General features: G+C 33.7%; 1 protein-coding gene across 1 annotated transcript in view; it reads left to right on the top strand.

Annotated features, from left to right (window-relative positions):
• Nucleotides 1–27,631, top strand: part of LOC103893362 (protein eyes shut homolog) — a 949,231-nt gene that overhangs the window by 346,815 nt on the left and 574,785 nt on the right. Inside the window, 4 exon segments of the mRNA XM_019470252.1 lie at nucleotides 12,194–12,316; nucleotides 14,110–14,223; nucleotides 15,599–15,712; nucleotides 16,164–16,277. Coding sequence (XP_019325797.1) covers nucleotides 12,194–12,316; nucleotides 14,110–14,223; nucleotides 15,599–15,712; nucleotides 16,164–16,277 — 465 coding nt within the window.

Raw genomic sequence — 27,631 nt, 5'->3', positions numbered from 1 at the left:
GCTCGCCTTCCCTGCACGCCCTCCCTCATGAACTGCCGCGCAAACTGCCGCGCCACGCCCTTCTGATGTGCCACGTCCTGTTTGCCCGCCCTGTTCGCCGCACTCCGGGTTGCTCACGCTCCCTGGGGGCTGCTCTTGTATACCTTTCATTAAAAGATGATAGAAATAAATAAAATTATAAGATGATAGAAATATATATGATGATGAAAAGATGATAGAAATAAATAAAAAATAAATAAAAGACAATAGATACCTTTCATTGCCATATGCATGTTTAGAACAAGGCCATCATGGACAAAACTTAAATAATGCTAACTGGAAGGGTAAGCAGGCAAGATTAGCTGCATAGACAACTGACTACGATAGATAGTCAGGATAGAAGGATATAGAAGGATATAGAAGGATATCTGGGCTTATTTAGGGTACTGTCATTGCTAAGAAAAGGAGTAAGGTAAGACACTGATGGAACTCTCAGAAAAGAGCACTCAAGCTGTTTATTAGCACCTTCACTGTGAAGAACTGTCCGGAGAGTACTGCATGCTATATAAAATCTATCATAGTGTAGATAATTACAGTTTTGTATTTTTAAAAAATCATATTTTACTACTGAATGATAGTAGTAATGATGATGATACCAACACTCTTCTAAGACTGCAGAGAGTAACTACTTGTGCATATTGATTGTTTGGCCATGGATATTTTAAAATTATCTTTTCAAATTGTCACTTATATTCCACCAAACTTCATATCTTTAACAGCTTTTAGCTTGTTTTCAAAGCATACCTTGGAGATAATGAAACTTTGTTCCCCATTTCAGCGAATGAGAAACAAACACAAAGTTACTGAGTTGTTAACAAAAAGCCTAAACTGAATGCACTATTAAGTGTAAGTCTGTGTATTTAAAGTTACCATACAGAGGCATGTACATGAAAGTTTTTACTTCTGTCACATAAGCCAGCACCAAGCATGCAGGAACTAGAAGAATAATGAGTAATTCCTCATTTCCTTTCTACATTGTCAGACATAGGTGACCAGAAGGCGGCAGACATGATCAGAGACAATGTTATGAGTACTTTTATATTATAACGCTTTGTTTCAATATACCTCCCCAAACCTACCTTGGACAATGCTTCACAAAACAGCTACGCAAGACAGTTCCTTAAAGAAAAATTAAGAGAGAAATGTATGCATCCCACTTAGAGATTCCATAATGTTGAGAAATGAAGCATTGTTAGTAGGCAGGAACACTCATACTTTCACCTTACCAAAAAAAAAAGTGTATATACGTGCATAGAGTGAGGTATGGGGGTGTATAAACATGCACTCCAAAACTCACATACATAGTTTTCCATCATTTTTTTCTGTTACAATTTTTTATTTTACAGACTTCCAAAGCTTGAGTTTTAGTCTACCCATTGGTCTGCTCAGTCCTTCACATTGATGCAATCTCTGGCTCCTCTCTGTCTTCCTCTGTTTCTGATATTAGAAATGCAAATAACATTTATTTTCAGACACCCTTTTCCAGAAAACAGCTATAGACACCTAAAATTTTGGTCAATATGCTTAAAATCATACTATTTGTAAAGCAGTTACAGTGACAATCAAACTATGGCCTTCTTCTGAAGTTAGTATGCTGTGTCTACTAAACATAAATTTCATATGTTTGGCTTATATGTTTAACAATCCAATGTTTAGTCCAAAACTTCTATTTCTGGGAAGTAGATAACTAATAAGTGATTTGACCCATATAGGTCTAAATATATTCAAATTTCTAATCAAGGATCTAAAGGTTTTGGAATTATGATCTGCTATGTTGTTTGGCAATCTCTGATTTAAAAAAATATATTTTGGAGTGTATTTATATGGACAAAACCAGAATGGTCTTCGTGCTACTGCCGATTTTTTAGCAATGCTAACATTCCTTATTTTGGACAGCATTTATTCTTTTCCTTTGATATTTCCATACATGCATTTAATTCTTCATCTGTGTTTTTGGTCTGTCTTTATGCTTTCCTACCCTTCTCTAAAATAACTTCCTGCTTCAACAATTCACTGTCAAATTAATCTTCTCCTTCTGGTCCTGCAATGTACTGAAAAACAACTAACATTTGTTCAGTTTTCATTTTCTATGGCTCTATTTGCATTACTAATGAATAAAAATATTATATAAAATTCTTGACATTATCAGCTAACAGAATTGCCTGGCCAGACCTTCAGGAAAGTCTATAGCTGTTGTATTATGGGTTTTAATCACCTTTTTCTTTTTTTTCCTACTTATCTGTTACTAGAAAGAATCTACAACTAACATTTGTTCAGTTTTCATTTTCTATGGCTCTATTTGCATTACTAATGAATAAAAATATTATATAAAATTCTTGACATTATCAGCTAACAGAATTGCCTGGCCAGACCTTCAGGAAAGTCTATAGCTGTTGTATTATGGGTTTTAATCACCTTTTTCTTTTTTTTCCTACTTATCTGTTACTAGAAAGAATCTTGTTTTTTTCAGCGCTTTTCCAGTATCATATGGTGTTCTAATCTGATAAGAAATGAAGGATCATATTTGGTCCTTATGGGTTTTAATCACCTTTTTCTTTTTTTTCCTACTTATCTGTTACTAGAAAGAATCTTGTGGTTTTTTCAGCTTTTCCAGTATCATATGGTATTCTAATCTGATAAGAAATGAAGGATCATATTTGGATCTTATAATTATATTATCTTTGAAAATTACAAAAGATAAACTAGAAAGTATATGATGGATGAAAGGGAATGTCGATGTGCTTTCTCTCTGTCCAACAGGAACAGAAATAGTTCAACCCCAAAATTTTGGTTGTGTATTATCTGCCAAGCTTAATACCATGAATGACATGAATAGCAGGCTAATGTATGTTTATTTTTATTTTCTTATTTGTCTTCCTTAATTTTACTTTAAAAAGCTTTTACACTCCTGCGGAAATGCATGCCCAACTTTGTGTTGCACTTCAGAAACTATTCTCTTTTAAATAAGGTCATTGAACTTACTTTCTGTAACAAACTTAATTTATCTCCAAAATAAGAATATTGCACTCAAGAGCTCTTTATTTAATCCAGTATCAAATCACACTATGGGGGGTAGCTCATCCTCTTATCTCCTTATTCTTTTCACATGAATTCTAAAAGGCAGGCAATGCCTCCGAGATGTGACTGATGGAAGATAGCAACACTGCCCACTGCTTGTGCTTATTATACTGGGAGCTTCGTATTTCACTGATCTTTTTTTTCAGAGATATTAAGCTGAGCTAAATTTTGTGTAATCATCAGAAGTTAGAAAATATATATTATTACTATTGTTGTTTATATTGTTATTATTGCATTTTATAAAAGCATAGTTCACATATATTTGGTTTCTATTGAAATTCATAGGTATTTATTTCTAAGAAATATTAAATGCTTGGAAAGTATATAGACCTGCCAAATAAATATAAGCTTTGAGGACACACACAAAAAAAAAATTATGTGAATTTTCTCCATCAGTTTACATTACTGGTTTTAAAAAGGTGCTGTTTTGAATTAATTGTGTACTCTACTGAGGGAATGAAAGAGCTATTTCTCCTCACTAAATCTTAATTCTTTTCACTAGAAACTCTTCATATTCTTTTTCAGAACAAAATAGATTAACACGATAGACAGAATAAAGAGAGTTTTTGATGGTGATACACATTAAGGTAAGGTTATCAATAATGAATGGGTGTTGGATATATAAGATACATCACTAAAAGTAATAGTAGCAAGCAATTATGAATCAATTCAATTAACAGGAAGCATCAAAGAACACTATTAAAGCAGAAAAAAACCCTCAAAACATAAGCCATCCCCTATATAGTCTATTAAAGCATGACTGTTGCATATATCAGCATTGAAAAAAGAACGCAAGGAGAAAGAAGTGATTGTTTTTTGTTTTAATTCTAGACAGGCAGAAATATTCCTGTGTAATCTACCTGTAAACTATCAGTGAGAGAGATAAAAAACAAACAGAAACTCCTCTAAGAAATACGCTTTTACAAAACAAGCATTTTGAAAAAAACTTTTAAAGAATTTTTTTCTGTCCTCTTTTTCCTCTTTTTTAAGAAGACATATGGCTCTGCTTCTGCTTTCTCACTGGTAGAGCACCATCATTTTAATTTGAGTTAATCTTGCTACTGGTACTCTAAATCAGGTGAGAATCAAGGCATGTTATTTATTTATTTTCTAACCAAACTAGCAACACTTGAGTGGTAAGATTTTTTTTACTTCTAGAATACTAATCTATTCCTGTGAACTATTACTATTTTTTATGTTTAAAAAATGCCACTGGCCTAAAAGCTGAAGCCAGCTGTTACATACTGACCTACTAGCAGCATTGCTTTTTCCCTGATTCTAACTGGTTTTGCCTGCTTTGGTCTTGTTACACAGAATTTGTTTTAAAAAATATCAAAGTAGAATGTACAGTCACTCCTTTATAGAGGGAGGAGAGGACTATGATTCTGGAACTTAGTTTTAATTATCTGCTGAAGTTTTGCCATTTTTCAGGTCCTGTAGTTACATTTCATTAAGTGATATCATATTAGACTGATCAATGACAAGATGCAACAAAAAAATATGGAAAAATCAAAACTATTTCTAGTAGGCAATTTCTTACTCTCATTTTTTCATTAAGCATAAGGGAATTTATAAATGCCATAGTTTTTGCATCTAAATTACAAGAGATTATATAGGAAAGGGTAATAAATTATCTATTGGTAATAAGAAACAAGGTACGTACTGCGATACACATCACCTTCTCAGTACATCTTGACATCCTCCCAAAAGAAGCCACAAATACTGACCACTTTGCAGTCCTTCTGGTAAAATGAAAATGGATAACTGCTATTATTTCATAAGGTTTTTCTTTTTCCTTTCTACTTTTGTGGCTATATTATTCTGCAGTTGTAAAATAGTATTAGGTCCTGTTCTAATGCATCATACCACAAAATGATAAGACAGTCTGACACATTCCAAGGCAGCAAGCACAGTAGAATAAAAACTTATTCTGTGGCTTCTTAGTGTAAATAATAGAGAATCTGAAGCTGCCTGCTGTAGTACAATAATCAAACTTCTGTTGTAATAGCTATAAGTCTTCTGGTGTATATCTGTAAGATGTATAGAGTATGCCTCTGTTCTTAATTCTTTTTCTCTAGGTCTAATCCATCTTTTAGTGGAACTGACAAAAATGTTCCTACAGTATTGGAAGATGTATTTGGCCTTTGTGGCCCTTTTCCTAGGTGTGAGGGGTTTTTTGAAAAAAACACTCTAGAGCAATAGTTCTTTTACATCTTCTCATTAAACTGTACGGCTTAAGGTCCAACTGGTCCAAAGCAGTAGAAATGGTCATTCAAGTCAGGCTGCTAAGAGAGAAGTGATGCACTTATTAGCCCTCACTGGCAGAAAGAAATTCTAGACAGGGGGAGAATGAAGAGAAAGAAAGTGACAGAAAGGTCAGAGATCTTACAGAAAAATTTGAAGATCACTAGCAGCAGAGTTTATGAAGTCACTCCTTTTTTAAAAGAACTTTCTAGATAACTAACTTCTGTTCTGCTGTTTTGTTCTATATTCAAGAAGAAATGAAGTACCATTAAAAAAAAAAAAGATGGAAGGACATGTATAGCTGATATTTGGGTAATTCTTTAGAAGAGAGAAAGGAAAGTGTCAATGTGCTTCCTAACAAAGAGAGAAAGTTGTTGACATACAATGCCAAGAAGTTTTCAACATGCTTTCTGCTTGACCTGAAGCAAAAAAGTCAACTACATTGAACTGTCTAAAAGGAAGATCTTTGACCACAAAAAAAAAGAATAATCTAGGAAACGCTTAGATGAAAATGCATACTTTAAAGTCTGTTTGGCCACAACTTCAGCTGTGGTATTTAGAAATGATTCAGAACAATTTCAAAGCTGTTGGCTTGTGGATAGGTCAAATAACAGAAAGGTAGAAAAGAGCAGAGGTGAAGTATAGAACTGTCAGGTCTAACTTGAATTCTTGAAAAAATACTAGAGAAAATGTAAAGATGAACTATTTATAAGTATCTGAAACCAATAAAAAGATGACAATCAGTCACTAGGTAACATGGATTTCTCAAGAGCAAAATGTGTGAAACCATTGCAATTTCTGTTCTCAGGTGGTAATAAACCTTCTGGATAAGGAAGAAGTAGGTGATATATATCTTGAGTGCATCAGCATTCTTATAAGGAAACCAAGGGAACACTGTCTTAGTGAAACTACCACTAAATGACACATAACTCACTGGAAAAAAATAGTAAAAGGTGATAGTGATTCAGTGTGGAAAAGAATTTCACTGGAAGTGTCTTGGGTCCACTAATGTTCTTCATTAATGTTCTTCATCAATGACCTGGATGATGGAATTGGGAATATTGTGACTGAACTTGCAGATGGCATGAATCTAGGAGAGAGACAGTCAAAAACTCTAGTAATGGTCTGGAAAAGAAAGAAGATTCAGCTGAGCGAAGACGCGTCCTCTTTGGCAGTCATAAACAAAAACATACAAATTGGGAACAACCAGGCAGTAATCTGCAAAAACAGATCCAGAGAATTCACGCTGAATGGGATTTAGCAATGTACTGGTGTTGTGGAAAAAGAAATGTCCGTGCTGAGAAACTTGGTCAGGAGTTGTGCGTGTGCAAGAAGTGATGTAGTTCCCTGCCATATGTCAGAGTGTACCAGCAGGCTCCTGCCAGCCTGACCTTGCCTTGCTGACTTTGACTTCCCAGCTTCATCTCAGACCTACCTTGTCACTGCAGGCTGTCTGGTCATCACTGGGCTGTGGCAGACCCTGGTTATCAGCTTTGGACCTGCTCAGCTCTTCTCATTTGGGTACTGTGGGACTGTATTGCTTGTCAGTAAGGTTGTGCCCTGCCTGCCTTGCCGTCATATTCCCTATATGAATAATAAAAGTTGATTAAAATTATTAAACCAAACCTAGCTGAACACAGTACTTTAAAATATGGTGTTAAGATGTCGACCTGCCATACAGAGTCCCCACATGACATGACTGGAATGTGTGAGTTGCCAACAATTACCCATCTCCCAAAGCCTATGAATATTTATTGCTCTAAAGGATTTGTGCCTCTGTATGGAGCTATAGGTATTCAGATTTTCATCATGAAACATAGAAAAAAGTTATTATCCATAATGCTAGAGTTCATTGGTGAATGAAGATTATTATCAGAAAATTACTGGTGTTCAATAAGTAGTTACCAAACTGTTAGAGAACAGCTTGTTACTGTTAGAGAACTCCGTTTAATCTGACAATTTGTTAATTTGTAAATATGCCATATAACTTACATTCATGTACACAGAGTTCATACTAACCTGTAATTTCAGTCTGATTCCACAATGGACTGCATTCATGAAACAGAAATAACAATGTCCTTTAATTCTGTGTAGTAGGTAAAAACGAATCTCCAGGGTTGAGCAGCACCTGCAAATATATCAGTGAAGGGAAATTACTGTGCCTGTGCCAAGAATTTCTGCTCTAGCATGGAGGTGACTAGACACCTAGACGCTGTTGGACAACAGTAATTGCTTAGTAAAAGTCTAGAAGAGGGCGAGAAAGGCATGTGGATTCAGGCTCATATATGGTATGCTTCTAGCTCTGCAAGGTCTACCCGTGAGGTCTGTCCGCTGGGAACTATCTGAATCAGAATTGGTCTAGGCCGACCAAGATTCATTTGGTCCTGGTCTTAGAGCAAATCTTGGAGGAAAGATATTATCTGTAGCCTAGATGAAATCTCCTTTTGTTGCCTGTGACAGGTACATCAGCTTGCCATCATTGTCACATTAGTGTTCACAGTAAATAACCTAATATGACTGAGGCAGAACTTCTGTGGTGTCAAGAATATTTTAAAATGTACACGTTTGTTGATACCAAAGTGAGTGAGTGGTAAGCAGAAGGTGGACTGACTGCTATTTAAGATTCCTCTCCAGACTAAATTGAGCTTAAATGACGTATACAAGTTTTTGCTGAAAAAATATTTTTTCAGTCTTCCTGTCAGAAAACCATAATATAAAATTCAAAGCAAGTTGTAATAATGACTTTTCAGCTGTCAGTAGAGTTTTTTGAGGAATATCCAATGAAATGTTAATTCACCAGAAAATGCTGACATGATGGGAAAAAACTGACTTTTGGCCTCAGAGATTTATTTTTTTCACTTACTACTTAGTTGAGAAAACTTTGCAAAAGATTTAAAACTGTTGAAACACTCCACTTCAAACCTGAATGACAGAAAACTGTAAATCTGTTGAAATTATTTTGCCTTAGAATATTTATCTATTTATTTATCTATTTATTTCAGGAATGGAATATGTAGGTAAGAAACTGAAGTACAAACACCCTAAATACTCATAATAGCACATTCTTACAACATGTTTTAACTTTCTTTCAGATTATGTGTACATAAACACAAGTTCTGACTTGTCCCTGAGGTAGACAGAAATAAAACGACAACTGAATTTCTCACAGGAACAGAACACCATTTTTCAGATTGCGGCCGTTGTTAGATCAGGAAGTCTGCTTGTGAAAATGAGCAGTCTTCAGAGAACACACAAGCTTTCTTAAAATTGCATGTGCATCATTTCTCAGTCTCTAATTTTAGAATATGAAGGTTTTAAAACTTTTAGAGAGTAATTCCGTTATTCTAATCTAATTGCTGAAGTTCAAATTGTCTTTACTGGGAATTAGTGGGTTTTGATCTCTGAGTTCCAGAAACCCTATACGCAAGAAGGATACAACAGAGAAAATTGCATCTTCCACTGTGTCTTTTATAGTTGTGACTGGTTACTTCAATACAACAATCACATGTATTTATTAGAGCAGATGGTCACAATAAAACACTTTTCTGTTGTATTGTCTGAGGCAACAGCAGCATTTTTTTCCCTGTCTTTCATCCAAAGGTGATGATTTTTCCTCTTTATTACCCTTTCTCTGTTTTGTTCAACTATGCTATTATTAGTTGCATATTTTTTACAATTTTTACATTTTGTATAGTTTTTGCAATAAGTATAATTTTTATGTTTGAAATTCTAGAGGACCCAAGCAAAAGTAGGATTTCATTATGATAGGTGTTGAATGACAAAAACATTAACAATCACCCTATCTCAAAAACCAAATTAATAAAATGGCTTGTATGTTGTTATTATCACATCCAGCGCAAATAAGGAGAAATTAGCAACCCATCAGTATGTTAGAATCTTAATGACAGTGAAAATATTGACTGGGTTTTAAATGAATTTATTAAATCCTGACATTTGTTTCTTTCAGTCTGTTTAAGTTTTTCCCAGCTGTAATTTTAACAGGAACCATACAACTTTTTCCCCAGAAGTAATATTTGTTCAATAAGCACATCAAATCCTGCTGGCCCTGACAAATGACCCTTAATGTGAGGTTCCAGTTAATAGCTTCAGATGTACCTGCCAGCCAGAATATAAGGAGCCATGTAGTGAAATTGCCATAAATCACTGTGTGGCTGGACTATGTCAGAATGGATCACAATGCAATGATCCCCCTGGAGAGTTTAAGTGTCACAGTCTGACTAGTAAAAATCACTTTTGTCATGAGGCATTTGGGTTTGTCAGAAAGAAATGTCTGAAGAATGTAAATGTGGCATTTCTGAAAAAAAAAATATTTTAAATACTCTGCTGCTAAATTTCCATTGTCTAAATTCATGAAGTATCTTTTGAGTGTCTGTAGCAGAAAAATAAACCAACACTTGCTCATTTCTTTTTATAGGAAATAGTATATTCTTAAGTACTGCTGCTGAATCTGTTTTGATGAGAAACTTTATATAAAAACAGATGTTTACCATTAAAATTGGGCCCTGAAACCACCACCCTTTGTTCTTCAACTTAGTATAGTAACTTCAGATATATTTGTCCATGCTGCAATACTTTCATAATTAATTCAAAACACAGAAATAAAAGCATACATAGGTTAAGATCTTTATTTCCAATCTATAAAGTTATTATGAATATTCATTTTTAGTTTGTCAAACAAAAAAGGTCATCTTGGCTTTTGTATATTCAGTATCTCCACTTGGATGACAGTCACATAACCACATATAACAGTTATACGTATATCTGTGTATAACTGTTACCATCATTGATTAATATTTCCATTTTACTTTTTTATCATAATTTTTTATATGTTTTATGTAGTACTTCAGTAAGCAGATGTTAACAGCTATTTACGAAGGCAAAAATGAGAGACATGCTTAAATTTTTAATAGCAATCAACAGAGAGGAAAACTTCATCTGTGTGAGAATGTTGAACAGCTGGTGTTTGGGATGGAATAGAAACATAGCTTGAAGACCCCTTTCTGCATCTACTGACTTAGAAACCAAAGTGACTGCATGTGTAGGGCAGTTTTAATATGCATTGTCTTGTATTTATGCCTCAAAGGGTTGTTATACAAGCCAGGATTTCTAAAGCGCAGTACGTTTTAGCAATTTACCCTGATGGTCAAAAGTTGCTGTCTTACCTCATCTAACCAGCTGTTCAAAACCTAAAAAATCTTCCAAATCAGGAGCTCTTCAGTCGTGCCCTAAGGACATGGTTTACATTTCCTTTAACTTGAAGACTATGCTAAACCAGGCGCAAGCAGGACTGAACTTTTAAAATTTTGTAATTATTTATTACTCTGGATCTGCACTTAATAAATGCTATAAAAACAGGGTTATGTTTAGTTTTTAAAGCTATCAGTACACTGTAGGAATACAGATTTGTTTGAACATCTTTGACTAAAGATTCTTCCTTTTTCTTCTTGTTGTGTAAAATATCGATGAACACAAGGTCAGATATGGGGCAACTCAATGGCACACTAGAATCTGTTCTGGCAATACCTATGCTACTGAAGCACAGCATTCCTTTATAAATGTTTTAAAATGAAATGTGAAGTTCAGATCTTCAGCCAGACTTGGTATCCAAGTTTGTAAGACATTGGAATTAATTGTATTTAGCTCACTGAGCCAAATCTCTGGTTTAAGTCTTTAGTGGCTTTTCATGCTGTAATTGTTAAATTATAATAAATTGGTCCAGTCTCTTTTGATCTTTGCTGGAACATTATTTTTGCAAGAATCTAAAAATCTTTAGAAACTTTTTAAGTGCTCAGTTAATAGGAGAACAGAAAACTATACTTTTTATAATTTCACTGATTTTTTATGACAAAAGTTACAACAAAAATGTCTGAAGTTTGAAACCTGGCATTTATATTCAGCACTTGGGTCCTAGCTCCACACACAATAATTGATTTTTTAATTTCTTTATATCAACTAATTAAAAAATATTTATTGGGTTTGAAAACAACTATTTTTCAGTGAAACAAAGAATATTTACTTGCAACTATTTATTGTGTATGTTCTAAAATAAAGGTGTTGTCATCAACCATGTGATTTTCTTGCTGGATGATGGCTTCAGAAACTATAACACCATGGCCAATATACCCTAAGTGTAAAATGTAGATTCATATTTTATCTTTGAATTTCTTTTTTAAATTTTGTGCATATGTAGCCCTCAACAGAAAACAAGGATGCTCAATGTTTCACAAGACTAGGTTTCTTATTAACTATAAGCTAAATGGTTCAAAAAATCAATACCAATAAGCTGCCAAACCTGCCAGATCTTTAATATCTGCAAGCTGCCAAACCTGCCAGATCTTGTAATATCTGCTTTATAACAGAATGTATTGGGACAATTTTCTTTTTTGGCTTGGAAACATAGGATGTTTTCTTAATGTGGTGTACAGAACACCACACTAAAACTGAGAAGGCTTTTATCAACAGTGTTCTTACTGATATTTCAATAAAAATAGGAATATCTGCATAAAACCACTTGAAGAAATTGACATTCTATCAAATTCTCTTGAAGACCCGTTGTATCTTGAATGGGTTTTATTATTATTGCAAGCATGGCTTTATCATACAGTTCTTTTATTCCATTTAGAATTGCTTTGTATATGAAACTGAAATTTTCAAAGAAACTGGAATATTTTACTCTATCCTAAATAAAATTTTGAAATATAAGTAAAGAACACAAAAGTACTTAGCAACATTGGTCTCTCACTTGTCTGTTTTCTCAGACTAAATGTGATAATAAAGTTTTTATGACTTCTGTTACTCTATTTTTCACCAGGTTTTACTGGTCAGTTTTGTGAAGCAGAAGTTGCTGCCTGCCTGTCACAACCGTGTGGAGCCTCCAGCATCTGTAAAGACATATTGGGTGGCTATCTTTGTTTCTGTGCACCTGGTTTTATAGGTGCGTTCAAAGGAGTGTTTTTCAACATATTTAAGTCAGTCCTAAACCACAGAAAAGAAGGTTATTCAAAAGTAGCAATAGATATAATTTAGCAGTGTGCCTCTGATTAAGGCAGAAGCAACTTTTGTTTCCTGGCACACAAAAGTACTTGGCTGTGTAAGAGTATTCAGCTGTAAAAAACACTGACTACAAGGGACTATTTCTACTCCAATAACTCTTACTTTGTACTGTTTTAGACAGGGTGTCTGTCTTACACTGATGTGATTGTAACTCCCAGCCATATGCAAGTTGGCCTTAATTTATCTGCTTTGTGCTTCCTGTAACAATAAGGCTGCAGTAACAAGGGCCTCAAATGCCAAATATACATCCAAGATCTTGGGCAGGTTTAATTACTCATGCTTCAACCTACCCTGCAGTTCACTGTCATTAGTACAGAGTCTGACTAGATTAAAATTAGTTTGGTTATGTCAGCATACTGTCATGGTAATTCCAGGTTACAGTGTAAAAAAAAAAAAAAAAAAAAAAAGAACTTTTCTAGATACAGATTCAGATATTTTTGATCACCTGTATGATTAAATAATCAAGCGCAGTAGGAATTCCCTGAGCGGTAGGTCAGCTCTGCAGCCCAGATCCGTCCTGTCTAACCGCAGGGACTTTGACGGGGCTCCTAAAGCAGGAATAGGATGACTCCACAGTCTCTCAATAGTCAAGGAGGACACAGGCAGCCAGAGGAATTCAGATCTTGAGTAGACTCCATACCTCTTAAATTGTTGCTCTATGTCCTAATGTAGATGGAATTATCTGTAATTTTAATAATAATTTAATATTTAAATGAAATAATCTGTAATTTAATAGCTGTAGTATTTGTGTCTAATATAATGAAATGCAATATTTTGTTTTTATGGTTGGTTTATTTTATTATCAAAATACAAAGTAAAATTGTTTGATGTTACTTGTGGTAATTCTTTCTGAGGTCTTATTTTATTGAAATGTTTATTTAAATTCTTATATCTACATAATGGTAGATTAGTATTTTTAGTTTATACTTTTTCTGTGGCCAAATAAAGCCCTCAAAACCCCTCTGACACAATCAGGAACTTTTTACCTACCTTTTAGGCATAAGTAATAATAAATTTGAGGCCATTATCATCTGTTTGGACAATTAATATACAAAATGCAAATAAATACTTTCTGAACTTTGTTCTACGTCGAAGGCCAGAAAAAATATCAGGTACATCATTCTCAACTAGAAATCAGCATCTATAATTTTTTCCTCCGCATATTTAACTTTTTGATTATTAGTTTCCAAAAACATTTATTAAAATATTTGGCCATAATATGGCCAAATGGGAAAGGGAAACCTTTCCCAATATTTCCTATAGAGAACTTCATAGCAAATCCAGAAATTAATAAATTAATGAAAAAGAATATCATAGAAAAAGACTGTGATATTTTAATATTTGGTCTTAGAAACCATGCTTACACTTTTGTGATGTTTCAGGAAAACTCAAGACTTTACTGCCCTTAAAATATGAAAAGATGCAAATTTTTGAGTACATCTATAAACGAATCTATAAAATTCCCACCAGATATTTGTTGAACATTATATATTAGATATGCATTTCACTTTTGGCTTTAATCAACAAGAAATGAATTCCCCAAAGACAAAATATGGCTCATTGGTAAAAGTTCCCTGTACCTGACCTTAGTTATTTCATTTTGTTGTTGCTGCTTGCACTGGTGACTCACCAGTGGCATGTTCCTAATGAAGTGAATCCTTCACTTGTTTCCAGGTAACAACTGTGAGATTGAGGTGGATGAGTGTCTTAGTGACCCTTGTCACAATGGAGCTACTTGTGTTGATCATCTGAATGCCTTCAGTTGTGTTTGTCAGGATGGATTTCAAGGTATTAAAAAATCCATAGAACTATAACTTTGTAAATCTACTTTGAGTCTTACACCATTTTTTTAATATATCAGATGAGATGCATGTATACTTATTTTAGTGTCATCTGAAGTTATAAATATGTAAATTCAGCATAAGTGCATCTTGACTAAAGTTATTTACTTTGTTTTCATGACAGCATGGAACTAGGTGTTTTCTACTGGCTGGTCGCTTAGCTGTTGAAAATGGATCAGTGGGGTTCAGTGAAATTTTGCAAATAGCATATACTGTTTTCTGTAAGCTTTTTAACTGTTGGCAGATTTAATATAATAGAATTAGAGAAAAAACCTGTGTGGGAAAGGTTTTGTTCTTGGCATATTTGTACAATTTATATGAAAAATGTAATCACTTTGATAAGTGGATGCATTAATATCTGCAGCTATTCTTTGCCTTCAGCTCAGATTAGGTATTTAAAGTGGATCCATTTTCTTTTTCGTGCACCATTTTTTAAACATCATGGATTTTTAATCATTGAAATACAAAGCAATCTATAATTCTAATGTCACAGGGCAAAATATTACATTTCTACTGCTAGCTATGTTCAGAAAAACTATCACTTGCATTTTTATTTATTAAAATTCTTTGAACTTCCCAAACCTCACAATTATGTCATTTTTCTTTTATTCTTCAAATAACAAAAAATTAACTTCACTCAGAAATATTTTTAATCATTGAAATACAAAGCAATCTATAATTCTAATGTCACAGGGCAAAATATTACATTTCTACTGCTAGTTATGTTCAGAAAAACTATCACTTGCATTTTTATTTATTAAAATTCTTTGAACTTCTCAAACCTCACAATTATGTCATTTTTCTTTTATTCTTCAAATAACAAAAAATTAACTTCACTCAGAAATATTAGCAATAGAGTATTTTTCTACCTCAAGTAACTATGTGGTTATGTTAGCTATAGTCTAGACTGGAATAAATTGTGTTCTTGTCTACATCAGATTTCTTTTTCAATTTTCCGGGAGTACATCTGTTGCGTTATCATGAACACAAGGAATATTTCCTCTTATGTCAGTGCAATGCAGTCTATTATATTTAATGTAATTCGTTTTCTATTCTTCTATATTCATATAATAAGGAAATTGTCTGCTTTAAGCCTTAGGAATCTATTGAATGACTGTACTTTTAATCTTTTGGCAAAATTAGTGAATAACTTAAACATTAAAAATATTAATATACCATCATAGATGCCCAAATTTGAATATAAAATGGGTGTCAAATAGATTCCAGTATGTGAGCTATATTCAATTAAAATAAATGTTGGTATTTAACTATATGTGCTATGCAGTAACTTCTCTCCCCTTTGCCTGATTGTATATTTATAGGCACAACTTGTGAAGCAAATATAAATGAATGTCACTCTTCTCCATGTCTTCATAATGCATCATGTGCAGATCTTATTGGTGGCTACGAATGTGTCTGTCTACCTGGCTTTACTGGTGAGTTGTATTCATAGTAAACCTTGTTTTCCACAGTGAGGTAGTCCACAAAGCATCCATTAAGACATCATTGACTAATTTGCTTGTGTCTCCTTCTCATTTCTCTTTATCTGCCCTGGTCTAATGTTTCATTTGCATTCCAACAAACTGGAACACTGACTCCATCTGTAAACTAAATAGCACAAGATAAATTAGTCTGCATTTAAAAAGGCCCTCAAAGCTTCCACACACGGGGAAGCTTAGTTACCATTTAGCAACTCAGAAATAAGTTGTTACGTATTTGTGGTGATACGAATTAAATGGATGCTGACATCAGTACGCGTGGCTCTTTATTTGGCTGATTTATGATAGTTTCTCCTCACAAGTTGTTTGAGATTCTTGTGGTGCAAATGAATTAGAAATTGGCACCTGATTGTCTTACTAAATGTTCAAATCTTTCGTCTTTTCAAAGGTGCAAGATGTGAAACAGATATAGATGAGTGCGCTTCATTTCCCTGCAAGAATGGAGCCACCTGCATTGACCAACCTGGTAATTACTTCTGCCAATGTGTGGCTCCGTTTAAAGGTAATGAACACCAAGGGAGAGGGGAAAGCAAACATAATTAACTTTAGAAAGCATTTCTGTCAATTGCCTGAACTCATTTCACTCTTCCTACAGCATTATTAGTCCTTCACTTTCTCAAGCAAAGCTTTTAAAGTGACCAGCCAATTATGCCTTAGGCTGCAAGTAACGTGAAGTAAACTTTGTTTATACATCTACTAGGAGTGTTTATTAATTAATCAAAATGGATACTTTAAAATCAGTTTGTTAACAGAGTAAGATTATTTACAAAATGAGAGGCATATGCCCATTAAGCTGCCATCACAAAGATCGATTGCTTTTCTACACATTGTTCTCTCTAATTTGATCAGTCATGGCATTCTCTAAGTTATTTTTTCATTCTCAGAAAACAATTTATAGTTATCTCGGAATCCATAAATTGTGTGTGATTATTTTCTGTTGATGCTTTTAAAGGAAATACACTTAAAACGCAAGCTGTATTGTGACCTTTTTCATAGAAATTTTGGGGGGTTAATTTTAAACACTCACTGCTAAAATAATTTAAAATAACAAATTGTGCGGTGTTCTTGAGCAAATCTAGTCCAAGTGATAATCTCAATTAAAGGCGCTTGTTGATTTATAAATTAAATATAAACACATTTTTCCTCCTGCAGTTCAATATAATGACATACTTTGGACTCCAGAATAACCATTAAAAGGCAATTTTCTTGGTATGTTGAGACAGCAGGGCTTTTCTCCTTTAGGGAAGATGGTTGCATTAAATTCATCATTCATGAGAAAAGAGTGAGCTCTAATGTTTATTCTTACTATTTTAGTTAATGGTCAAAATTTAGTTTGTCATTTTTATTAGTTTTAATTTATGTTCTGCTGAATAAAATCTAGTATAATAACAAGTAAATGAGTACTGCAGTATCAGAATTGCCTCTGCTGAGAAAGTTGTGAAATCATTTTCAGTACATGGTTAGAAATACTGGTCTCAAGTACTTTTTTCACAGGAAGCCAGATTTTCAGAAGACTTTGGTATTTATTTAGATATTTAAGTAAGTGATTAAAATTTCAGAAAGTCAACATTTCTGTAGTCATCCTTCAAGAAGCTAGTGGTGTCCAATACTCTCAATAGAAAAGTTAAACCCTGCTGGCAAGATTCATAAATAGTAACCGAGATCCTCTGAAAACATAATATTATTGGTACAGGATGTCTAGAATCTATAGGATTCTTGCTGAAATAAAATAATTCTTGAGACTGTTTACTTCTTTACAGGTTTACTCAGCACCTTTCAAGATCAAATTCTTATACTAATGTTACCTAGATTTATGATGGTATAAATAAAAGCAGAATTAGTTTCATATGAAAACTCTACCTCAGTCTCATGCCATCTGTTTATTTAGTATTAAACTGCTGTAAATGTAGTATTCAACAGATTCACAATACGCCAACATAATGGGTAGTTAAACCATGTTTTCTAATTGTGTGGAAATATTCAGGTTACTGTAACAAATACCTTTGTGTGCACTAATTACAGATTACAGAACTGCTTTATTAAGAAAGTAAATACATGATATTAATGGTAGAAGTTGTATAGGAATATCTGTTTCATTTTTGGAATATTTTCACAGATTTTCTTGCTGCTTCTGTTATTCTCAGTGGAAAAGCATAAATGCTATATTTTGAATGCTGTCATTTACTTAGAAAGCAATCTGAAGTTGTATTTCCATAAGACATTGTAATTGTTTGATTGTCCCATCACAAAATGGGCCTGAAGGTTATGCACCATTAGGAACATATAGTATACTTGTCGATCAGGATGTGTACAGCAGACGTCTACTATATAGAATGTAGAATTAAGGAATTCAGAGCACGATTTGGACATTCAGGTGCGTTCATACAAAGGTAGCCTGTCAGATTAAGCTAGAAATGGATTCTATCTATAGAAACTGGTTTACATACATTTACCTCACTTTCCTCCTGATTTCCTTGACTATTCTTATTTGTTTATTTTGACAAGGAGACTATGCAAGATTATGATCAGAAAGTTTCGATTTTTCCATTTTCCTTTTTCTTTCCCTTTATTTCCTCTTCTTTTTAAAAAGAAAACATAAAAATCTTCACATTTTTGCTTTCTTTCCATTTCACTTCTTTTGAGAGCAAGTATAGCTACTTCTCATTTTTATGTGCTGCAAACTTTTTGATATCCTTAATACGTATTTTTATATTTTAACAAACTTTTACATTAGTCCCATATGAATATGAAAAGCCATCAGAAATTTTATTAAAGTATTATTGTACACTCATAGTTTCTTGTGTTTTTCTTGTGTGTTTCGGTGGTGTTTTTTTTTTTTTTTAAGCATGGATTTGTCTACTTTGACAAAATATTTTAACTCATTTCATTGGCTTCCATAGAATACTGGAAAACATCCAAAGTTTTTAAGAACAATGATGATTGGGCAGTGGTATATATCTGGATTTTTCTTCAAATGTCCAACAGTCCAGGCTGTGCAAATTAACTCTACAAGCCTGATCTGTGAATGATGTTTTAGTGTTCCTGTGGGCACAAATCTTTTTAGAAAATCCGATTTCCATTGTAAAGTCAATGCATGGAGAGCACTGGAGAAGAAGTATGTCTTCTGACACTGTTGCTGTAACCCTAACAGTGACAAAACTAATACATTCCTCTCCATCAACGTTCCCCTGACAGGATTTCCCCACAGCTAGTGTAGATCACTGCTCTTTCTATATATTCTAGTATTTCATTGCAATTATTGCCACTGAAATTGCTACCTTTGACTTTTCCCAAATGTTCAGCTGACCAGCTTGAGGGTACTAGCAGTCCATCTATGCATAATTCAAAGGAAAACTGAAGGAACTTATAAGACTCCGATACAAAATAACATCCTTGTCAACTTCCAATAATGTTCTAATTACTAAATATGATAATTGAAGTCTTTTCATCCTATTTCAGCCAAGTTCCTTGTCCTGTGGAGGAGAAAATTGAATTTCTATTTTCCAAAATCATAGAGCTTTACCTGTAATCCTGATAAGGTATAAAATAATGAACTTCAAAGTCCACATACTTTTATATCAGAACTCTTTTGACCTTGGTTTGGAGTAAGCTCAAGATTTTATTAAAGAAAAAAAAAATCTATACCAGATTATGTTATTACTGAAGAGATTCCTGTGTAAACCCACACAGAAATCCTAGAAGTTACTGAGCCTCACTGAGCATGTGTTGTAACTAAGGTCAAATGGAGAAAAAATAATAGCATCTAGATTTATATAATATGCATTTGTCATTTATAATAGTTATCTATGCCACAAATACTGTATGTGCTTGTGAATATGTTTTAATTACCCCAATTTGACAGTCCGCTCTTTAAAGTCGAGTTCTCTGTTTCTGTCTGCTTTCACTAGTGTTCTGTCACTGACTTGTGTAGTACAAATTACTATTACTCCTCACACTTAAACCCTGAAATGCTATTTACCATGTTGCCACTTACACATACAGGAGTATAATGTTCTTTTCATACAAGATTTAACCTAAGTACATATCCGGTATAGTTGCCTCTGCTTGGTTCTAATGTATTAGTCCCTGCAAATATGCTACTATTTTAGAAATGTCTCCCTCTTCCACCCATTTTCTATCATATCTGAGGTACAACACTGATAGTCATCTATATTGGACATTTTTTTATCAGAGGACATTCTGAAGTTAAGGTGTTCAGAAACAGAGAAAGGGGATCAGCCGGTTTTCTGTTGCACTTCCTACTGGCAAAGTAACTATTGGAACTGGGAGGAGGAAGGAAGGTAAACTCGGTTTGGGTGCAGGACAAATCAAAGATTTTAATACTAGCAACAGGAGGCAAACAGCTCAGAAGTATATTCAGCTACAGTTCTGGCCAATACATTATCACGGATAGTCTTTGGCAGTAATTTATCTATTACAGTGTTAAGCAGGCCTCTCAGCCCTCTTATGAGCTTGATTCCATTATAGTATCCTAGCTAGGGAGCTATTATAATAACTTTTCTATTATGATATTGATTCTATAATTGTAGCCTTTCTATAATAGAATCACAGTTATTATGGCATTTATATTAAGTGTTTCAGAAGAGAGCAGAGTGTGCAAGAAACATATTGTGATACTGTATCTCATTTACGGGTCCTAACAGTTTCATGGAAGGTAGAAGAAAGCTCCCATGTCTCTATCAGGTAGTACTGTCTTGTTCCATTAAAAATTCACACACAATTCAAGAACAATACAATTAGTAAATTTTATAGTCCCCATCGTTATATTTTATCTATATACAAAATATATACCTGTATTTTATCTATATTTATATCCATGCTGTGGAAGCATGTTAAATGCAGACCTGAAAGTATTTATTTATAGAGAATAATAGGAAGCAGAAGTTGATAATGATCATATTTTGAAATCAACTTGCCCTTTAATTTTCAATGAAAGAGAGAAAGACCCCTCATTCTTTTATGCTAAGGAGTAAAAAAATATTTTTACAAACCTCAAACCCACCATGTTTTTCAGTCGCTTGCTGGTTTCCATTATAATTTAGAAAAGTACACTTTTTTGTCTTAAGCTACTTATTTTGTTACAAGGCTGAAACATACCCATTATATTCTTCCATCTGTACCAGCAAAATAAGAACTGTCTTTTTGGATTGCTACAGTTTTATTTGCTTTCCTTAGCTTTAAGTTTTCATATAACTTACAGCTGGAGGAGCACATCAGTTTACAGATTTTACCTGGCTTTTGCTCAGTTGTATGAAGGGAAGGGGAGGAATGCCTGTAGTTCATTTAATTGTCCAAAGATATCTTAGTAGAAGACGTGCTCAAATGCTCCACTGATAAACACTGGTTTACTGTTTCTTAGTAAAACTGGCCCACTACATAGTAGATGAGTCTTTCTTACACTTTTGAGTTGTGCTAGTATTACATATCTACTTTCAAGGTACCTCTAGGTGCTTCATCCCAATTATTAGCCATTTCATCTGTATTTAGATGTATTGGTGGTTTTGGTGTTTTGTAAGAATCTTGCAGTATATTCAAATATTCTTCTAACAGCCAAGTCCGTAGTAATAAATGCAAGTTTACTGTTCACAGTTTTGAAGTGCCAACATTTTTATGTATCACACAGCAACATCAATGAAGTTAGTCATAACTATTAGACATCAGTCCTTGCTGAGAGCATAGCAAAGTGGGATTGTCCCTGTATTAAGCATGCTGCTTCTCAGCATTCTTAGCATGCAAAAGGAGAATGATCCCACTACAATTTCTAGACCAGCTCATTTTTACAGAAAATAAAGTAGGACTTATAAGGCTGCTTTATTCTTACTTGGGATTGAAAGCTAAGAACAGATCTTGCACTCCCACACCAGAACTGCAAATTTTCCCCATTTTCTACACTGGTATATAAGGAAAAGGTGAACCAAACTACTTTACCAACGTTTCTGTGACCCATGGACTGAGCCGGTATTCTGCTATTCCCAAAGAAATCTCAGGAAGGAAGCAAGCATTAAAATGTCCCTTTCAGGTAGAGATTGTGTACCTGATATGTGACAGCCCTGTAAGAGTTGACATGAATATTTTCTTTTGTTTCCTTTAAAAAAAAGCTATTTAGTAACTTGTTTTTATTAAATGGAGCAAAGAAGTTTATCCTTTGATCCAAATTATTACATGACTCATTTAAAAAAATGCACTTTATGTGTTTGGTCTAGATGTTGCTTATAGGTATGACCTTTTTAATCAAATATATGTAATTGTAGAGGAAAATTGAAATTCAGTTCTGAGGAAATGTCTACTTATTTGTTGCAGTTTTAATGACACGTCTCCAAATGTGTTCCAATTAAGATTAAAGTAAAAATGGTAATTGGCCATTAAACATGTTGCAAAAGAAAGTAAACTAGTGAGAAAGGCAACTCAGCAGAAAAAAAAATGCTTGTCTGTTGAAAAGCAAGAGTAATAATGGAGTTTTCAGCATAGGACACTCTGTTATGGGAACAGCTAATTACAAAACAGATAATAAGTAAGAAATGTTAAGTGCTCATGAAGGCAAAAAAACTAGAGTAGAGATAATGGAGCAATTACTTTTTCAGTGCTCATAGGCCAAATCTCAGTCTTTCCTGTGCCAAGACCCATGCAAAAAGGCAGTTTTGCAAGACCTGTGGCTCTTTCTAGCATATCTCTGTGTTATACCATAAAATATCTCCTGTTCAACATCAGTTTATATCTGGTTTTGCCACTCTCTTGACACTGAACAGCCAAATAAAATTTTATTTAGGGGAAAAATGAAACTGCTGCATAGAGCTATGAAGGGTACTTTGCATCACATAGGAGCTTTTTGTGGGTAGAGAAGCAGAGTGGCCACGTTTGTGGTATATTACCTAGAAAACATGCATTGCCTTTAAGTAATAAAGAAGAAGGTTGGTCTAAAAGGCTATGCAATGCCTAAATGGGAATCAGTATGAACTGGGACTTGCTATTGGCTCATATATGAAGTCACTGCAGAACTTCTTTGGAATTTTTTTCCAGTATTTCTACTGATTTTTCTATTGTTTCTAAAAGTTGCCATCTAGATAAATAAATTCAGGTGTTTCTGCCTCCAAAATGAAACAATTCAGAGAGCAAGTCTTTTGCCTAGCCATTTCTACTGTCAATTTAGACACTCTTGGGTACATTAGATATCCATAAGGGTCTGGCAGATATGACAAGATCTGTAGGAGACCCATGGCCTTCCAGAACAGCACTGAGAACACAAAGGCATCTCTAAAACCCCTGGTTGCTTAACTCTGTCTGTACAAATTCAGTGAGGTATATGTTGTAGTTTCAGCTCTGCTTTCAGTTTCCACCTTGGGACACATCTTGATCCACAAGAAAAATTTTCTAAGCCTTTACAGCTGTGAGTACTCTGGGAATACTGCATGTGTAAATCCAGTCATCTACAGCAGATAAGGGGTTTGAATTTCATTAGTCATTCTGTGAGAATGGTGAGGAGATTTAAGTTATGTACATGATACAAGGTATATTCACTGCAAATGAGAATCTGTATGTATCTGGCTCTTAATTTTCCAGAAAGTATGTGCAAACCACAATTTTTCAAAGACTGAAAACATGGTTACGTTCTCCCTGGCTGCCCTACAAATTATGAGGTCATTGCTGTTGTTCCAAGAAAAGTTTACCAGATTTTGGGGTTTTTTTTGGCTGATGAAACAAATGTCTGCACCTTTGTTTTTCTACATGGTGGGCCTATTTATGGTGTAGGTCATCTGCCAATACACAAATAAAAGTAGTAAAATAATAATCCTGGTATCAGCTACTATAAATAATGTCTGTCCAATCTGTCAAATTTTAAGAAAATGAAAACAGGATCTCAAAACACAGAAGGGTTTGGCCACCTGAACTAAAGGTGGCCATTACTATATCTGAAAATGATACCCACAGGTCCTAGGCCATAAGGAAAAATTGTTTGATACCAGATTTCTGTAATTTTTCCACATATATTAGTAGTTTCAGTTGAATTCTGATGCAGTAAACAAAGATAAGATAAAAGAATGAAACGAAAAGCATTCCCATATATTTCAGTAGGAAATAAATTTGCGGTAATTGTTTTCCTTAGTAGCATTCTTTTATTTTCTGGGAAAGAGTGAAGCATGCTTTTATGTTGAAATGTGAAATGCACAGATGTGGATACAGACATATCTTCATTGTTTTGTAGTTATAAACTTGTATATTTTAAAAGAAGAAAATGCACATAAATAATATATTCAACTTGGTTTTGTCTCAACTTCTGGTTTTGTCTATTTTTACAGAAATTTATACAGGTATGGAGCAATAATATATGCATCTCTGTGTGATTTTCATTTTAAAGTTTGTGATGTGGGTCTATCTCATGCTTTGTTCCAGCACTGTTGCATGGTCTGCATTATCATATACAATTAAGGAAATATTTTTTACTTGAAAAGTGCTACGTATTGCTTTTCAAACATCCTTCCTTTAAAAAAACAAACAAACATCAATTTTCAATTAGTGTGGATTTCACAGAAAATGCCTTTTCACTGTTTATTTAAAGAATCACAAAGCAATTCCTTTCATGGAAAGTGGAATTTGTATTCCAAGGAAAAGAATGGATTTGCTATAAATTTGAACCGAAAGAAAAGACTTGCTGTATTTTTAAACTGTTAGAGTAATACTTTGCTTAATTTCAAGTAATATCAATATATGCATGCTTCTGCAGGTATTTTTTTCTTCCTATCCACTTTCTGGGTACTTCTGGTTTTTTATTTACATTTACTAGCCTTTAATCATCTCAGTTGTGGAGGCTTTCTGTTTTCTTATGCCACAAAGTAGATCAAGATAAATAGCCAGTTTATAAAATAATGACAACCTTAGATGTACATCTGAACTTTTCAAAGTTACAGAAAATTACAATTTTGAACTTTTAATAGAGACAATTTCATATTTAGTATTAAGACGTTTAATCTTTAGAGTTGCAGGGACCTCAAATTTTAGGCATCTAACTTATTGCTCATTAGTGTTCCTGGGATTTTATGACAAGTTTAATGAAAGCCTTTGGGGGTGGGAGCCATTGAGCTGTATAAAGTTGATGAAAACCAAAACACAGATTTATTTTTTTTGTTTTGTTTTTATATAGCCTTACAGTGCCTTTGTACACTGGATTATCTCCCATAACTAAACACATTTTTACTTTTATTGAATGGTATTCATTTTTCTTAATTTACCTTGGAAAACAGTAGTGATTCACTTTAATGTTAGAAGTGTCTTATAGCTCTGTCATTAAAAGGTGAGTTACAGAAAGACTGAAACAATGCTGTTGCAGTGATGTTATGATGATAAAGAAAAAAAAACCCTAAAAACAGAAAACATCTAAGAGAACATATTTATCATGGAAGATTTCACATCAGAAATTGGCTTTTACTTCATATATGAAATTAATTTAGTGTCATTTTGAAAAAATGGTCTCTGTGTTGTGAACCTGAGTATATAAACTAAACAATGTAAATTTAAATAAAAACATTCCTGAGTTAACATGAACTTTTGAAAATTTTCATGTATTCATGCAAGCTCTATAAAATTAATCTGTTGCAGATTTTCTCCCTTCTTTCCTTATTGACATCCTTTAAACTGGTGTAATTTTCTCATTTCATTGAAGCAAAATGCTATTAACTTCATTCATATGATATACATGCCGTTTCATCAAATTTATAGCAATGGTGAATAGATTTTAAGCAAGGCTACTGAAATACAATGACACCAGTGTCACAAGGTTACTGGAGCTGGATCCCAATAAAATAAAATAATTTTTAAAAAATTCTTTTAGTTAGTCAGTGTCTAAAGATCAGACACAAAGATCAGATCAGTATCACAGCTTCCGTCAGAGCAGCTAGTAGAGCTGGGGCTGTGACGCTCACTTCATAACTTCACAGCGCAACTACTTCCTCTGACCCCAGTCTGGTGACCAAGGGTAGGTGCTGCTACCTGGTTGGTTCTTCCTCTCTTGTCCAAACCCCCACGTAGACCACTTGGGAATGACGGCACTTGGTCTGTCTTGAAAGCTTTCTGTACTCATGAGTGCATATTTAACACCAGTACCAGACCACTTGGTATTATATAGGAAATTGCCATCCAAATGACACACTTGTTCTGGTACTATCCATAGATAGTTCATTTTCACTATATTGTCATAATCATGCCAGCAGTTTGCAATCAAATATGTTATGTCATTGATTCAGTCTGTACTTTTATGGCAAAACGCTGACTTTGAAAGCTGTTGTCAGATTTAATTCCTTAAAATGTTAGTAGCAAATGGCTTTTTTATTAAATTATTTTCCAAAAAAATAACAATATTGAAGAGATGCCATTTCTGATTGTAAGAGAATTCTGTACTACACATCAAAATGTTTCCTGTACAGATTTATGCTGAGCAAATAAAACAAACAAATGTCAATAGTTTTGCATAAAGAAATGAAAACTTATCTCAGCTAATTTATTTTCTATGTCATTTTTATAAATTATGCGTTCGACTTTTAACAATAGCCTTAACAGAACAGCCTTTTTCAGAAGAAAAATCTATTTACCGTATTCATTTATGATATTTAGATTCTACTGTAGAAGTATTATAAGCAAACACAGTAGAAAAGGAAAACTGATTAATATTAGAAGAATGGCATTTCTGAATATGCAATATGCTTCTCATTCCTAAACAAACAAAAAGAGGATTTTCCAGATAAATTATTCATTATTTGATATATAGTATGCTAATAGAAAAGCATAGTATATGCTATGAGTATATGCTTCTATAATAGAGAGAAGAAGTATAATATTTAATCCAATATATTGCACCACTGAAAAGGAAATTGTCCTTCAACTGACTGTGTAATTTAATCATTTGTGCATATTCTTTTGGGGTTTGTTCAGGTTTATTCTAATAGAGAGGCCTTTAATTGCCTAGTAAAGACAATCTATTCTTGTAATCAATAAAATATAGCCAAGAATTAAACAAGCAAAAAGCTTAAACTTGTCTAATGGAAGTAAACATAGTTGGAAAGATGTGCTGAACTTATTAATTCATTAATGAACTTCTGTGTTTGATTCTTTCACATTTGATCTGTTGGGTGTACTTTCTCTTTTTTGTCAGCGGAAATTGTCCTTCTACTGACTGTGTAATTTAATCATTTGTGCATATTCTTTTGGGGTTTGTTCAGGTTTATTCTAATAGAGAGGCCTTTAATTGCCTAGTAAAGACAATCTATTCTTGTAATCAATAAAATATAGCCAAGAATTAAACAAGCAAAAAGCTTAAACTTGTCTAATGGAAGTAAACATAGTTGGAAAGATGTGCTGAACTTATTAATTCATTAATGAACTTCTGTGTTTGATTCTTTCACATTTGATCTGTTGGGTGTACTTTCTCTTTTTTGTCAGCTAACTATATTTAGTGAGTATCACCTTTTTACTCTGTGATGGCCAATTTAAAAATCCTGATACATCAGTGGGAGAAGACAGTTTATGAACTGTTTCCCTGGCACAGCATTCCTTTCTGTCAACAATCACAGACGTACTATTTCAGAAAAATACCAGATCAAGTGAGAACTTCCCCTTATTTAGAAAAAAAATAGATGTATTTAAATTAATCAGCTACGGTTAAACATTTAATATTTATATATTTGCACAAAAATTTTACAAGAAAGAGAATCATAGAATCATAGAATCATTGAGGTTGGAAAAGACCTCTAAGATCATCGAGACCAACCGTCAACCCAAAACCACCACCCACTAAACCATGTCCCTAAGCACCTCATCTACACGTCTTTTAAATACCTCCACGGATGG

The sequence above is a fragment of the Aptenodytes forsteri genome, unplaced genomic scaffold, assembly GCF_000699145.1.
Source record: "Aptenodytes forsteri isolate BGI_AS27 unplaced genomic scaffold, ASM69914v1 Scaffold414, whole genome shotgun sequence".
In the NCBI taxonomy this organism is placed as follows: Eukaryota; Metazoa; Chordata; class Aves; order Sphenisciformes; family Spheniscidae; genus Aptenodytes; species Aptenodytes forsteri.
The sequence above is the reverse complement of the archived record's forward strand: the minus strand, read 5'-3'. Positions and strand labels throughout refer to the sequence as shown.